At 48.4% G+C, this 15,000-nt stretch overlaps 1 protein-coding gene across 3 annotated transcripts in view; it reads left to right on the top strand.

The window, feature by feature from the left end:
* The first annotated feature begins 7,681 nt into the window (after positions 1-7,681).
* The window catches only part of LOC126579327 (facilitated trehalose transporter Tret1-2 homolog), a 7,815-nt gene continuing 496 nt past the window's right edge, over positions 7,682-15,000 (top strand). The window contains exons 1-5 of one of the 3 annotated variants that reach the window (XM_050242813.1): positions 7,682-8,041; positions 8,871-9,459; positions 9,559-9,881; positions 13,244-14,386; positions 14,456-15,000. The exon at positions 14,456-15,000 is cut by the window's right edge and continues 496 nt beyond it. In XM_050242813.1, coding sequence (XP_050098770.1) covers positions 9,452-9,459; positions 9,559-9,881; positions 13,244-14,386; positions 14,456-14,661 — 1,680 coding nt within the window. In that variant the 5' untranslated portion in view covers positions 7,682-8,041; positions 8,871-9,451 and the 3' untranslated portion in view covers positions 14,662-15,000. Of the gene's footprint in view, positions 8,042-8,081; positions 8,199-8,363; positions 8,444-8,870; positions 9,460-9,558; positions 9,882-13,243; positions 14,387-14,455 lie in introns of those variants that run through there. The other 2 variants (XM_050242815.1, XM_050242814.1) reach the window with 2 other exon arrangements.

Genomic DNA, 15,000 nt, shown 5'->3' with positions numbered 1-15,000 from the left:
CAGCTTTATGTGAACGAAGCAGTCATCATGGACGGAAGCATCGCTGTAAGCTAACACACATCAGAATCATGTCGCGAAAGAAACACGTTGGATTATGGTGGCATTAATTTGGTGTTTGCGTATGGTTTTGCTGTTCCATCAAACTGCATATAAAGAAGCATCCTCCTGCAAAATGCCGGCAAGTGTTCTCTGGTTTCACGTCGCGTAAACGCTTCGTTCCCTGTTGTTAGCTTTAAACGAATCCTTCTCCTCCTTCTCACTCATCTAGTAATGGACGAGACGCCCTAGGTTAGTGTTCATTATGTTCGTCAATTTTAAATGTTAACTCTACGCCTACGAGGGGAAAGAAATTAAATAGCAGCTTAGCGGAAAAGCGGTAAACGATCAGCACAGAGGCGAGCTAAAGTGATTCTGATGGGATTGAGAAAACGATTAACCTACACGTATCACCATGTAAGGTGGTGCACACATGCGAGCAAATTCGCAAAAGAGACAAAACAAATAGAGAGAAAGAAAAAAAACAAAAAACAAAACCTAAAATAACATAACTTCACGTAAAATGCTTAACCTGATCACGAAAAGAAACCAACAAATAAAGCAAAAGAAACCTTAACAGGTAGTGTAGTGTCATGAAATGAAATTATTTAAAACAAAACAACCATAAGTTGCCAGCTCAAAGGTAGAGATTAAACTCTCATCGATCATGCGATCGGTGCGAAGTGAAAAAAAATGTGTAAAACAAATAAACATACAAACAAACGAGAAACAAACAAATTCTTCATATACTTTGCTAGGCCCACCACCAAGGACACTGTGGCTGGCGAAAGAAATAGAAGCGTATTGCAGTGTAACAGAACAATATCTAATTGTTTTGGGTGGTAGCAGAAAATCCGGTAAATGTTAAAAATGAAAAAAAAACGGGAAAAAAAAACACACAAACACTCTAAACCCATGCTCTCGTTGTTCGCGTTTTATTGATAGTTGTGCGTGGGTGTTTTTTGGTGGGGAGGCGTATCAGCATTCGGCATCGAGTAAAATCCAGACATGAATCCTGTGAAAGCATAAAAGCATAAAGCCTATACTGCTGTTACCCCATTCAATTCACTGCAAAAGCACGCACCGAGCGGGAATATATTATTCTCGAACTCACATTCATTGCTGACAGCAAAACATCAAATAAAAAATCATTCTTAATAAAGCCAATAAATAACGGACTGATCCGGGGTGTGATCGGAACCTGAGAGCGGTTATTCGAAGGTTGACGAGAACGATAAGGCCTGCTTTTAACTCTGTAGCTCCAGTGGCAGGGGAAAACGGTGGCTAAGCGACTGGCAATGCGCGGTAAAGGAATGGACGTTGGAATAGGAAATGGTATGATGTGGAATGAGCATATGCTGTTAAAAGAGGGAAGGATAAGAAATTCTTATTAGTAGTCTACGTTGCAAAACCAAACAAACCATCGTTGCTCGTGATGCGAAGCAACGCGTGTGGCCGCTTATGCGGAAACGATCGTCTAATGCGCTGATCGGAGTGTAGTAACTCCACCCAATAAACACACTCAAACACAGACAAAGTAAATCATAAAACCCAAGTAGTGAAAATCTGGCCTCCGGTGATCGCAAGAAACGCTTCGCAACGCTTAAATGAAACCATTTAGCCACGAGGGAAAACGGTAGAATGAAAATGGGAAACATGTGGTTGCGGGTCTCGTGTTAGTCAGAGGCTCAGCGCAGTGTGCAGAACACATAACATAATATAATGATGAATAAATCCAATATGAACGACAGCAGCCAACGGCGCTCACCAGCGCATTCTGTTATTGCTGGAATATTTGCTAAACAAACATTTAACAAACCTAAAACAAAGCAGTAGAACAAACCGCTGGTCAGCAGGCAGAACAAAGCATGGGGTGCCAGCACATGAACATAATCATTGTTTCACCTTCAACACCTTCAAAACAGACACACTTACAGTCACCATCATCACCACCAAACACACGTACACGCGCATAGATGCACTACCAAAGCTAAACGAAGAAGGTGCAACCAAACATCCTGCAACAGAATAATATACAGCGTGCGTGGCAATGTTGAGGCGTTGCTGGTTGGAGGCATGCCGAGAACGAAACGAACACCTTCATAGAATATGTAATATTTTGTGATGATATTATAAAGAAAAACTATTATTATTATTGAAATAAAATAATCGTTTCAAACAAAGCAAGAATAGTGTCTTCGTTTCAATCGTGGTATACTAAAAACCAAGCGTTTCTCAGGTCAGTTGTATGCGGTCTTGCATGCGATTGCGATACAGTGGGTTGCTTGGTGATATGCTCAACATGGGTTTTCCGTTCAAAGGCTACTCTGAAGTGATTTAAGAGTTCGGTATTTAATTTTTTTTGTGACACATATTTTTAACATTTTTCCCTGAAAGCAGATCCTTTGATGAACATTGTGTAATTTTCTTGTTTCAATCGAAGCAAAACTGACCAAGTTACAGATTTTTGAAAATCCGCGCATCATACAATGCTCCATGCAGCTCGCTACTTTGAAGAGCGTTTCCCAAAACCAACCAAGTTTTCAAAGTCGGTGCCCGTCGTACCGTAAAAACTATTGGACCGATCGATTCTAAATTTTTAACATATAATCTGTACACTCCTTGCCAGGTAAGTCCGTCGAGATTTTATGAAATTTGTTGATACATTTTTTTAAAACAAATCTTTAAAAATCGTGTTTTTAGACTGAAATGACAAAAATCATCACTTTTTGCTCCCTTCAAAAATCTGCCAAAAATCGAAAAATAGGAAAATCTACAAACTATCCGGTACTAACCTAGATAAACTCATAGTCTTTCAATCGAATATCGATTTGTATAGTTCAGATGACCCGCCATGTCGCTACGATGGGCAACGCAAAAAGTATCTTTGCGACGACACGCCTACCAAAATGTGATGCCATGGATTAATTTTTCAATGAATGTTGCTCAAAACAATACCAAATATTCTTCAAAAGTTGTAGATTGATATGCCATTTACTTGAAAAAATAAAGTTGAATGGTTACGTCACAAAAAATCGTCAAAAACGGGCCTTTTTTGGCCCGAAAATACCGAAGACCCCCTTAATAGAAATATTCGCTTACCTTGGTGCCTTGTTGATTGTTAATTTATGTGGCAAGTTTTTTCTGCAACAACCACTTTTAGCTGATGTAAATTTACGAGAGAATTTCAAATAAATTTAACAATTTGGAATCATCTGATGACTTCCATAATTTGTTTCAAATAAAAATAGTAAATAAGGATAAAAGTGGACGTTAATTCCGATTTTTATAGACTATTCGTAAGGCATCTTCGTAGAGCTCTTTCTGTTATTTTAGATCCAGTTGGCAATTACAGCATTGAAATGCAGCATTTTAGTTATTTAAAAAATATAGTATCATTCTACAAAACAACCCAAAAACCAACCGTTCTGTTGCCAAATTTTTAAACGATACTTGAAACAAGCTGTTACCAGACCACTTCCAGTAGAATCCTGCTACGCGATAATTAGAGAGAGCTGGAATTGCAAACGAATGTGTGTTGCTATCAGCAATCGGTGTGATGTGAATCACCACCGTCTACTGAATCTGGATGGAACTGACGAAATTTGAACAACATGATGACGTGCCACCATACATTTGGGAAATACTATCAATCCACTCAAACGCTCTACTGAGCGGTTGTCGTTACAAACATTAACTTTAAAGCATAGCAGGATTTACCATACTATCACAAGACTTCCCCATTAAAGCTTCAGAAACAGCAAAACATCACAGACAAAATGGAAAATCCTCCACAAACTGCAATCGGTCCTGTATTACCGGCAAAAACACCGGCGACACAACGAGCGATGCACGCGTGCCACAATCAAGCAGCACGTGAATGGAACGTGACCAACAGCTGACCGGTCCGGACCGGCCCGGGTGGGGGTGCCTTCTGCACTTCGTTCTTCCGAGATGGAGTGAGAAAGCGAGAGTGATGACGATTGACATCATTATTCCCCCCCTCGAGAAGCGAATTGACCGCGGCCAGTTGAGGGAGGGAGGCAGGGACGGCTACAAGTTAGCAACAGGAGCCAACTGTTCGAGAACACGACAACACCATTCTGCCATCGGGTTGTAAATTGAATTCTTTTACGCGAAAAGATGTTGCTAGAGCGCCACAGCACTAATCATGCGTGCAGTCGATGCCGAGGAGGATGCAAATTTATGCTCGTTTATAACGGAATCGATCGATCGCGTCGATCGTCGGTTTGTCTCTGGCGGTACCGACGACCTTACGACCTTGCAGCGGGCAGGTACACTCGAAGGACTACTGGATGGTGGCTGTTGTGCTGTACCCGGCACTGGTTGTACGCATAACACGTTCCACCCTCCAGCTGTTTCAGTTCCAACACGCGGTTTCACGGAACATTGCTTCTAGAATTCGTCTAGCGAGTGCGTACGCCGTTAGGCATGGCGCACCACCCTAAAAAGGCTGTCTTGTGTATTATTTGTTGTGGGTAAAAATAGCACACCACAGTGCCTGTTCTGCGCCGATCCATGTTTGCATTATTGTCTCCCGCACAGGGCTGTACTGTTTTCTTATTTGCTGGAGAGCTGAGAAACACATTTGAAAATGTGTTAATGGTGCGCAGTTATTAGTTTGATACGGGCACGCCGAGAGTTGTGACAACCCTCTGAAAAGGAACACGTGCGATCTCATCGGCAAGAAGTGAACATTAACTGCGTGCTACTTGGTGTGTGCTTGTGTGCTATCGACATGATCCTGAAGTGAGACCGATGTCATTCACCTGGACCACTGCCGGGCGTGCGCGCGCGCGCGCGGACACACATTATCCGCTGGCTGTGACTTCATCGGAATACAAATCGATTGATTAGTGCAAATATGGAGGTCGTACCGGTCCGCGTAGGAAGGTAAATGTCGATTTGAGGAGCACCCTAGGAGTTGCCACCTTGACTGGTGGAGCAAACACGCCGCTATAGAGCTGCTGCCTATAGACGCTCTCTTCTAGACAATCTGCTGCAGCTGTTGCTGCTGCTCTAGTGAGGCCCGTTCTCTAGCGCGTGCGTTCTCGTTCGCTGCTCTGGTTCTCTCCTCGTTAACTCTAGCGCGCTCAGGGATGAGGGTAGATGAAGTGTTAATAGTAAACAAATAAATTAATCATTCATCAATCGATGCTCCGGGTGTCAATTTCTCGCCGAGCAACAGCGGAATCGACTTGGCAGACATAGCACCCACCCCCTCCCACCGGGAGAACCCGCTTGCTTGTTGCTGTTGCTCGTGATAATCTTGATCTGTTGTCGCTGGTAACCATTATGTAAGGAGTAGGAGGAGGAGGAGGAGGAGAAGGAGGGCCTTGTGTCGCTTATCGGATGATCGGACCAATATGATGGTACCGCTAACCCTCCCTCGGTTTTTATCTCGCTTACTGTGAGCTCATCGCAGCTGCAGATCGCTGCCGCGGTGCCACAGAAGCCGATTACTTATCAGCTGCTCGTTCCCGGCGCTACAACCACGGGTCAATGCCGTACCACTGGATGCCACTCATTGCAATTGAATGAATTAGTTTCAATTCCACTTAGTGCCACGCGAATCAATAAACGAGCCCATTGGGAGCTGGGTTCCTTCCCCGAGACCTTAACCGGCTGCTGTTGTTGTTCAATCAATCGACAACGAGGACGCATCTGCTTCGATCCAGATACGGTCCGCTGGACATCGCATCGCATCGGAAGCATAATTTGTGCACGCATGTCCACGCCAAACAATGCCCGGGGGCCAGAATGGATTGCAACACACGATGAGCACGATGATTCGCTAGCCCGAATATCAGAACGCAACTCTCGAGTTGGCATCGATCGCACGTACTATCTGTTTGCGAGCCCATTTAACGCACCACTTGTTACCGTGGCAATTGGTAACAAACCTATCGCGATCCCGAGCACCGACGATCGTTCGGAATCTGCAAACGCCCCCCAATATTGACGCTGCACATTCGAACATCTGTTGGACGGTACTCCGATAACCGATCATCTAAGCGCTGATTTTGTGGGCACTGTTGGGAGCAGTAGCAACAGTTCCTATTTCGTATCAGCTCGCGAATTGTCGCGCACCATGGTCAGTGTTTGCCTAACGCCGATCAAAGTAAACTGTTTCGTTTCGTCCTGAGACGCGATCGTCGACGTCATTCGGGGAACGGGTCACATAAAGGATGCGTTAACGAGATCAACGTGCGTAGCAGGCCCCGGTAATGGGTGCAAAATATTTGCCCAGATCATCCGCTAGATCGTCTTACGCTCTACACGGAGCACGCGCTTGCCATCGCGAAAGCTGAGCTTTGAAGGCATTGAAAAATATGGAAGAAGCAACACAAGAGAACGTGGCGTTCGTGCTGTTCTTTGGCTTTGGTTTTACGAACTTTGGGATGATGTAATGCGATGGCAGAGAACCGAATGTTTCGATTGCGTTCTGGTTCCTCAGAAAAACCGGTATCCGAGACATGGGATAGCCAGGTTGGGAAGAGGTTTAGTTCGTTTTTTTGTTATATCCCTCCACAACCAGCACGATGATGCAGCCGATTCTGAGAGGGCAATCGCTAAAGCGTATGATCCCTCAGCACACTTTCAGTTTCACTTCGTATCGCTTCTAGATGGTGGTGTATTTTGTACGCGCTCCACCAGCGCATTTGAGTTTAGAACGCCAAAAGGTTATCGTTTCCATGTGTGATTTCAACATCAAATTTCCATCTACGGTCCTTACTCACGTTTCTCTGGAACAACTAAGCGAATTTAATGGTGATCGTTCGAGCACAAAACAGTAACCAGAGCACACGTTTCAGTGTTATTTGTAGCTTTATCGCCTTCAACGTAAGTAGCCAACAATTACCAGAGAGTGAGAGAGTTCTTTATTAATAGCAAAAAAAAGTTTATCATAATGGTCGCCGGGGAGTGCCAAGCATCATATACCAAAGGTACAGCATGTACCTTTTGGTCAATCTGTCGTAATCCAAAGAAAGCCACGGGAAGATCATGATCTCAAAGCATCTTACGCAACCCGATGCTGATCTTACAAACTCTCAAAATTGATCATTTCTACCAAAACCAAACGAACAAAAAATAGAGCAAACATCCTCCCACCTAAGAAGCTACATCCGAAGTGAGTGAATGGCCCCCCGTGTGAGTCTTTAAGGATCTTACCCCTTCCCAAGCGGTATCGTTATCAGTCAAGTACACCATCGTCAGAACCAGCAACGATGTCACGTGTGCTGCTGCTACTGTGTAATCCTTCCGTGTAGACTCTGGCCAAACACGCCTTTCGGCCCCTTTTGTTTCGTAACAATTGGCCAACATTTCGCGTTCGAATTGCAAATGTAAGCCGCTCCAAGAACCCTATCGACACTCGGCACCGCGATTGAAGGACTCGTCGCTCCTCCGTGGCGTGTGCTCCCGTTGCTCGCGATAGGGAGAGAGAGAGAGAGAGAGAGAGAGAGAGAGAGAGAGAAAGAGAGAGAGAGAGAGAGCGAGCGAGAGAGATATTGAGAGCGATGACGCCGGGTGGACGGAGGTGGGGAAGGCGACAATCACACGACGGCAGCAGCATCATCATCGGGATGCCATTTAAGCCGTTCGTCAAAGCGCCATCGGTGCGGCTTCCGAGTGGCAGTGTGTCTCAGCAGCTGGCAGAAGCTAGTAGTGCGCAGCAATCCGCAGAACCGTACGATCACCGTAACCCGATCGGATCGTGTGTGCTTTGGGGGGGAAGACACAGACGGGGAGAACGTAACGACAGACCATTCAGTCAGGAGCCAGGGACCTGGAAGGAAAGAACCATTTCCTTTTTCCTTGGTTTACTGACGGAAATCCAGACAACGTCGCCGGTAATAGCCGGAGTGCTTGAACTCTGTTCTCTGTCGTCTTCCTCGTCGTCGTCACCGTCGTTTGTTCGCGTTGTGCCTTGTTGTGTGGTGACGGTCTTGGTCGTTATCTAGCCAAAGATACAGCTCCGATGGTGAGTGTGATTCCGTTGACTGGTGATGTGAGGTCGAGCCATACTTTTCGGTCGGTTAGCGCGGTTTAGTGAGGCTGGCCTGCGAGAGAGAGAGAGAGGCCTCGCCGCGGTCGTTGTGCAAATTCTTGTTCTCCACTAGGCGAGCGCCTCTTGGTTGGTTGGTTGGTTTTGTTTGTTTGCTAGTTCAAGATAGTGCGTGTGGAAGTAGTTTATCAGTGTCCCTTGGCAAAGGGGGAGTTTAGCGTTCATCGAACGCCAACGGGAGAACGCCACCAACCGAGGGGTTCCGTGAAGGTTCTGCTGGGACGCCACAGATATTCTGTTCTGGTGTGGCAGGCCGATCGTTGTGGTCATGATGATCGTCTTGGTGTGTTGTTAGTAGCGACAAGGGGACGGAGTGAGGTACGCACATTTCATTCCACACTCTACTAGAGGATGAGCGGTGGTCAGGGGATTTGCCTTGTTCCCATGTTTGAAATGTTGTCCCATCACCACACTCCGTCATAAAGACGCAAACGGACGAACGTTTGCGGTGGCCCCGGGGCCTAACAAAGAGAAACGTTTGCGGACTTAGGCCCGCAAAAGGCCACCCTTAGCAACAGCCGCGCTCGAGATGTGCTCTTTCCTATCCAACGGAACTGATGGTTCAGTTTCAGTTTCCTTACACACCTCTACCTCCTGACCGCTGGTGGTTTCCGTTTGGTTGATGGTGTTCCATTTTCGGCCAAACAGGTTCCCCAGATCCCGAGCGAGCTTCGAGCCTAGCGAGTTTCCTATCAATAATCGCTTCATTTTATTATTTTCCTCGCCAATTCTCCATTCGTTTCAGGAAAAGATCATAGGCCAACCATAGAACCAGTGCTGTCCATCTGATCATCGTGCTGTATTAGTGGCCACTTTGTTTGCTCCGGTTTCAACTCTGTCTCTCGGTCCTGTTCTGCTCGTCGTAGTACGATGAACAGCGTGATCCTGTTGGGCCGTATGCGTAGACCGGTCATTGGCGAGTACTTTAAGTTGATTCCGTTCTAGCCGGGCCACCGGCACGGAAAGGACACGAGGTCGAACCCCCTAGCGTCTTCCGCGTCGCTCCGTGTGTCTGTTTCTCAAGTGCGTTCGTGTCCGTCGTCCGTCGTCCGAGCGTCGTGAGAACAATCTCCACCATAAAGGCCCCACACTGGCTGTGATATCAACCCGAACCGCCATCGTCTCGTGAAAGACACTCTCGCAGTGCTGTGTGCGCGTGAACGGTCGTCATTCCGTCCCGGTTCGTAATCCCACCACCCCCCGGGGACAAGGTGTTCCGTGTGCTGTGACTTAGATAGTAGTTTAGTTAAAGTTAAATAAATCTCGACTGAAAAGCTGAATAGCAGACCTTTTAAACCACCCGTGAATACAAGTACCATCATCATCATGACTGGGTAAGTGATCCGGCCTACTATGGTCATCGGCTGCTACGATCTGCACAGATAGTCCAGTAACACAGCTTTTGGTTTTTTGTTTTTACGAACGCTCTACAGAAAAGACTCCGATGTGCTGGTGGACCGAGGCACCATGCCCAAGATTGTGGCCACCGGCGAGAACGAGAAACGGCCAACGCCACCGCCATCCCTAGCGGTCACACTGGCAACGGTCGAAAGCCAGCCACCGGCGGCGGCGACAACCCACCAGAGTAAAGCGGCCGAGCGAGGCAAAGCGATGCGGCAGGTGATTGCCGCATTCATCGCCAACATGGGCACCATCAACACCGGTCTGATCTTTGGCTTCTCTGCCGTGGTAATCCCTCAGCTGCAAGCAGCCGACTCACTGATCCCGGTCGACGAAAGCCAATCCTCGTGGGTCGGTACGTATCCTCATCGCCCGTTGTTACAATGTTACCTCAAGCAAAACAATCCAATCAAAGGGGCGATATATCCAATCTCGCGCGGTGACCCGGTCTGATGTTCCGTGTTTACCATCTTATCAATTCTGCATCGCAATACACAGGAAGTAGGAAAACCTTATTTTGAATCGTTCGCTGTTGTGTCCGTTGCACCGGACACACAAGGACATCGGAAGTCAATCACTTCACAGCACGATTCCGCTCCCTTTTGCTCCCTCGTCTCGTCTATTCGGCTTCACTGCACACCGAGGGATGGGGAGGATAGTAGTACTGCCGCAGCTAAAATTATCTGCAACTTTATACCCGCCTCGCGCGCTCGTGCACTGTTGCTACTGCACTACGACAACAACGAACGACGAGACGAGTCGCCTTTTGCAGCAGCTGATTCGCCACCACGCGATGTTGCCGCCATATGGCCGCGCGAATGTGTGAAAAGACGGCCCGGACACACGAGAGATCAATACCAGCGTCCGCGAGCGAACGAACGAGCGAATCGCCCCCGTTCGATAATATCCCATCATGCTGCCTGCGATCCGTACGCCGGTCACGAACCCTGATCGTGTGGCCGTCGTGTGTTTGGTTGTTGGACCAGATCTTTGAACCCACTTTGGGCCGCGAATCGCCGTCTCGTGACGTGACGAGCGCGCGCGCACACACGTTCTACAATCTCTTTTCCGGAAACCACATCAATTCTCTCTCTCGCATCGCTTGTGCCTTGTGTCGAGTCGAAGAAGAGTCCGCGTGACGTCATGCGACGCCGCCCCTAGCGATGACTCAGGCAGCACGCACCAAGGCATCCGCCAAAATCTGGTTTTTTGCCGACGCCAAGCGCCAGAGACGCTGGTCTGGTTTTGTGATGATGTGCAGAATGATCATCTGTTGCCCTGATGTGTTTGCTGCAGCGCGATCAGCTGCGAGCAGGAAGGCGTGCAGAACCCGTTGTCCCCGTTATTAAATTATTTTTAGCAAACCATCGATTGTCTCTTAAGCGGACCAGCAAGCTTGCTACGCCGCGATCGCTAATACGATCGTAGCACGAGCGTTGTTTACATTTGGCCAGCACAACCGCACCCCCATTTCTTGGCGCGTGATACCACTGGCGGTTGGCGATCACGGCACAACATCACACTTTGTAGCGAACACGTGCTGATCCGGGGGAGGACGCTAGTGGAGCACAATCCGGTTCTCTGAGCGGATATCCGGCATGCCAAAAAAATTGGGGCAATAAAAAATACGTTATCGTTTGCCAAAAATATGGGGGACGGTGGTGTGTGTCTTGAGCCATTTACCCATATTAGGGATTGCCCCACTATCACCGCACAGATAACCGCAACCGCAACCATCACTCAACAGCGTTGTTGGACTTGGAGAGCGGGCTTGATAAAAATGCGAACCGAGCGAGTGGAGTTTGATACCACAGATCAACCACAGCCCTCATTTGGGGGCCTCTTTAGTTCGTGATACATCGGGACGGCAAGCGATTCATCATCGCAGACCCGGAGCAGAGCGCGTGGCGTGCCCGTGCACTCGAATTCATCTCAAGGTTGGTATCGCCTTCGAGATCAATCGATTGATGAGCCGTCTGTGGTCTCACTAATGGAAATGCAATCGTCATCATTGTCACCGATCATCTGTACCGGTGCAGCTCAACCCATTCCGGTTCATTGTCATCAATTAAGCGAGTAAGATGCGTCGACGTCCTGCCGGGGGGGTGGACGAGCCACAGGCACAAAGTTCGACGACGACGCACTTCATCTTCGTCTAGGTTTATGCCCGCACCAGGGCACCCGGCCACCCAGGCACCGGGGCAATGCCACACTTTAATTGTTATCACGCACGCCGCTGATGGTCCTCCACCGACGGCCGATGCCGGTTCCGTAGCGAATTGTCCTCACCGATTTTTGGTGAGATAATCTTATCGCTCGCTTGTTGGCGTTGGTGTAAAGCAAGTGAACGATGATGTCTGCTGTCATAGGCGGTCGTTGGAACGATAGATATGATAGACCGTGGTTCGCTATCACTTAGCTCACATCGAAACGCGGGAGTCCTTCAATTATTGAACACAAGCCACCGCGGCGACGCCTTATTTGCTGCCACCCTCGTAGTCGTTGTGTTGATCAACGAATGTCCCAGTTTTGTCGCTTTGTACCGCGTCACGGCATCATTAAGCGGTACAGTTTGGTTATCCGGCCTCCTTTCTGGTCGTTTTAAGGGCCCCACCAAAAGAGGTAGCAAAGGAAGTTTTTTTGGCACATAGTTCCTATGCTATCGGTCGGTCAACTGTCTCCGGGTGCATCGGAGCAAATAAGTGGAATGCCTGCGGAGAGGAAGGCAGAGGAAGCGAAGCGAGGTTGTTCGCCCACGACTGTTGATGGCGAGCCAGAGTTGTAAGGATTCATCAATCGAATCGATCCAGTCGCTTCGCCGTTCGTGTCTCCATAACAGCTGCTGTCCAGTTCCAAGCCCTCGTCTCGTGGGGAAAAAAGCGGCTAGCTATCTAGCATGCCGGTAGCGACTGATAAGAAAGTGTTACAAGGAGTCACTGCCAGAAGCCACTCGAGGAGGAGCTAGGAGACTAGTTGTCTTGTTTATTTTATTGTTCAACATGTTCTTTTGCATTGCATGAGATCTGGAGACGCTCTGCTGACACATTAATTTGCAGATTCTCTTCAGAATCAGCCACAACGTGTCTTCTTATTTGGCAGCAGAGTCGCAAACAGATCGTTTGTTGGAAATTAAGCATTAACCGTCTAGTTACCATTTCCTCACAATGACCTCAGAGAGACGTGCTTTGTGCCGTTGGCAATCTCTAGTTGGCTCGCCGCAGGCTCTGTTCACACAACACATGGCATGCTGTGACTCAAACGGAATCTCGGTACCCCACACGCTCACCACATGACTCCAGATACTACCAAAGTCCGGGCGAAGGGAGGACCAAACTGAGATAAACCACGAGAAACACTTGCGAGACATGTTTATTGTTTGGTGATAAGCACTCCGGACTTACTCGTTCTCGGCTGCTGTGCATTCCACCAGTTCCAGTGCGCAAATATTATGTTGACACATGATTGTGGGACCATGGGAATGCCTCAACAAACCGATGTTAGCTAATAGTTTCAACGAACGAACGGTTCGATGATAATGTGCGATCTTGATTGGAATGTGAGTCGGGGTTTCCTTCACGCTCCATTATCGGCACGTGTTGATTTGGCGCACACCAACTAAAAAATACAAACAATCTACCGGTCACCCGGATCGCGTGCATTTCGTGCGATGACAAAAAAAAATGGGTTCTTTACTAAACTCTCTTCTTCGCATTACAGCGTCCTTATCGGCGATTGGAACACCGATCGGTTGCCTGTTAAGTGGGTACGTGATGGACACGTTCGGCCGTAAGAAGGCGCTGATAGCGACGCAAATCCCTACCATCATCGGCTGGATTACGATCGCGTGTGCCTCGAGTGTGGGCTGGATTTACGCCGGTCGCGTCCTGACGGGCTTCGGTTCCGGGATGGTTGGTGCGCCGGCCCGTGTCTACACCTCGGAGGTGACGCAGCCTCACCTGCGCGGTATGCTGTGTGCGCTGGCCTCGACCGGTATTAGCTTGGGCGTGCTGATCCAGTACACGCTCGGTGCGATCACCACCTGGAAGATACTGTCCGGAATCTCGATCATCGTCCCGGTGCTGGCCTTGCTGCTCATGCTACTCATGCCGGAAACACCAAACTATCTCGTCTCGAAGCAGAAACCGGAGAAGGCGCTCAAAAGTTTGGCCAAACTGCGCGGATCAAACTACAATCTGCAGCGCGAGGTTAACCAACTGCAAGCGTTCGCGGCCAAGACGAACAGCGGCAACAAGAAGAAGCTAACGTTCCGGGAGACGGTACAGGCGCTTGTACATCCTTCCTGCCTGAAGCCATTCGCCATCCTCACGATCTACTTCATGATGTACCAATTCTCGGGCGTCAACACGATCACGTTCTACGCGGTGGAGATCTTCCGTGATTCTGGTACCACCATGGACAAGTACACGTGTACGATCTTGCTTGGAGTGGTGCGTCTCATATTCACCATCATCGGTGCCATACTGCTGCGTCGCTGTGGACGGCGTCCACTGACCTTTGTGTCCGGAATTGGTTGTGGAATGACCATGGTAGGACTGGGTGTGTATCTGTACTTTAAGCGCCAGTGGGAAATGGCCACACCACCGATTGAACCGTCGCTCACCTGGTTCCCGGTGGCTTGCATCTTCATCTTCATTATGGCGTGTACGGTCGGTTTTCTGATCGTACCCTGGGTCATGATCGGTGAGCTGTATCCGATGAAGGTGCGCGGGCTGATCGGAGGACTTACCACCTGTATGGCGCATAGTTTTGTGTTTGCCGTCGTTAAGACCTACCCGCTCTTGACGCACGTCCTCGAACGCCACGGTACCTTCATCCTGTACGGTTGTTTCTCCTTTGTCGGTAAGTGGCCGTTAGTAATCCGGTGCCTGATGATCCCTACTACATTCCACGCTTTTCTCTCCCCCCTAGGTACCATATTCTTCTATCTCTGTCTACCGGAAACGAAGGGCAAGACACTACAGGAGATCGAGGATTACTTCTCCGGACGCACCAAGACGCTGAAGAAGAGTAAAGCGAACGGTGGCAACGTGGCCGGCATTGAATCCGACGGACAACAGTTGCTCGAAGCCAAACCACAGCTACTGACCGTCGAGAAGAACAAACTACTTCCCTAACGCCGCACGACGACGATGGCCGCAATCACGTTGCACACGATTAGTTCCTGTTATCCGTTTCGTTTCCCCCCGGATGGTTTCGCGCGTTTTTAACCATTCTTACCATTTGTTTTCCATTATGTTTGTGTAGTGGCCATTCTGAGCGAATGCTAATAAGTATTAAAAGGCAGTGTATTGGCAGTGGATGGATTTAGGGTATTTACGATTGATTAGCGATGAGCTTTCTCCACACTACGAATCCGTATCATTTCTCTAAATTCCTAACCCCGCCAGCGGGCTCGAGGATACGCTAGGCGTAAGAACTGATCATCTTTGTGAAGACACACATATGGAACCTCC

Source organism: Anopheles aquasalis, chromosome 3 (assembly GCF_943734665.1).
Source record: "Anopheles aquasalis chromosome 3, idAnoAquaMG_Q_19, whole genome shotgun sequence".
In the NCBI taxonomy this organism is placed as follows: domain Eukaryota; kingdom Metazoa; phylum Arthropoda; class Insecta; order Diptera; family Culicidae; genus Anopheles; species Anopheles aquasalis.
Note: the sequence above shows the minus strand (reverse complement) of the source record. Positions and strands in the feature narration are given on the sequence as shown.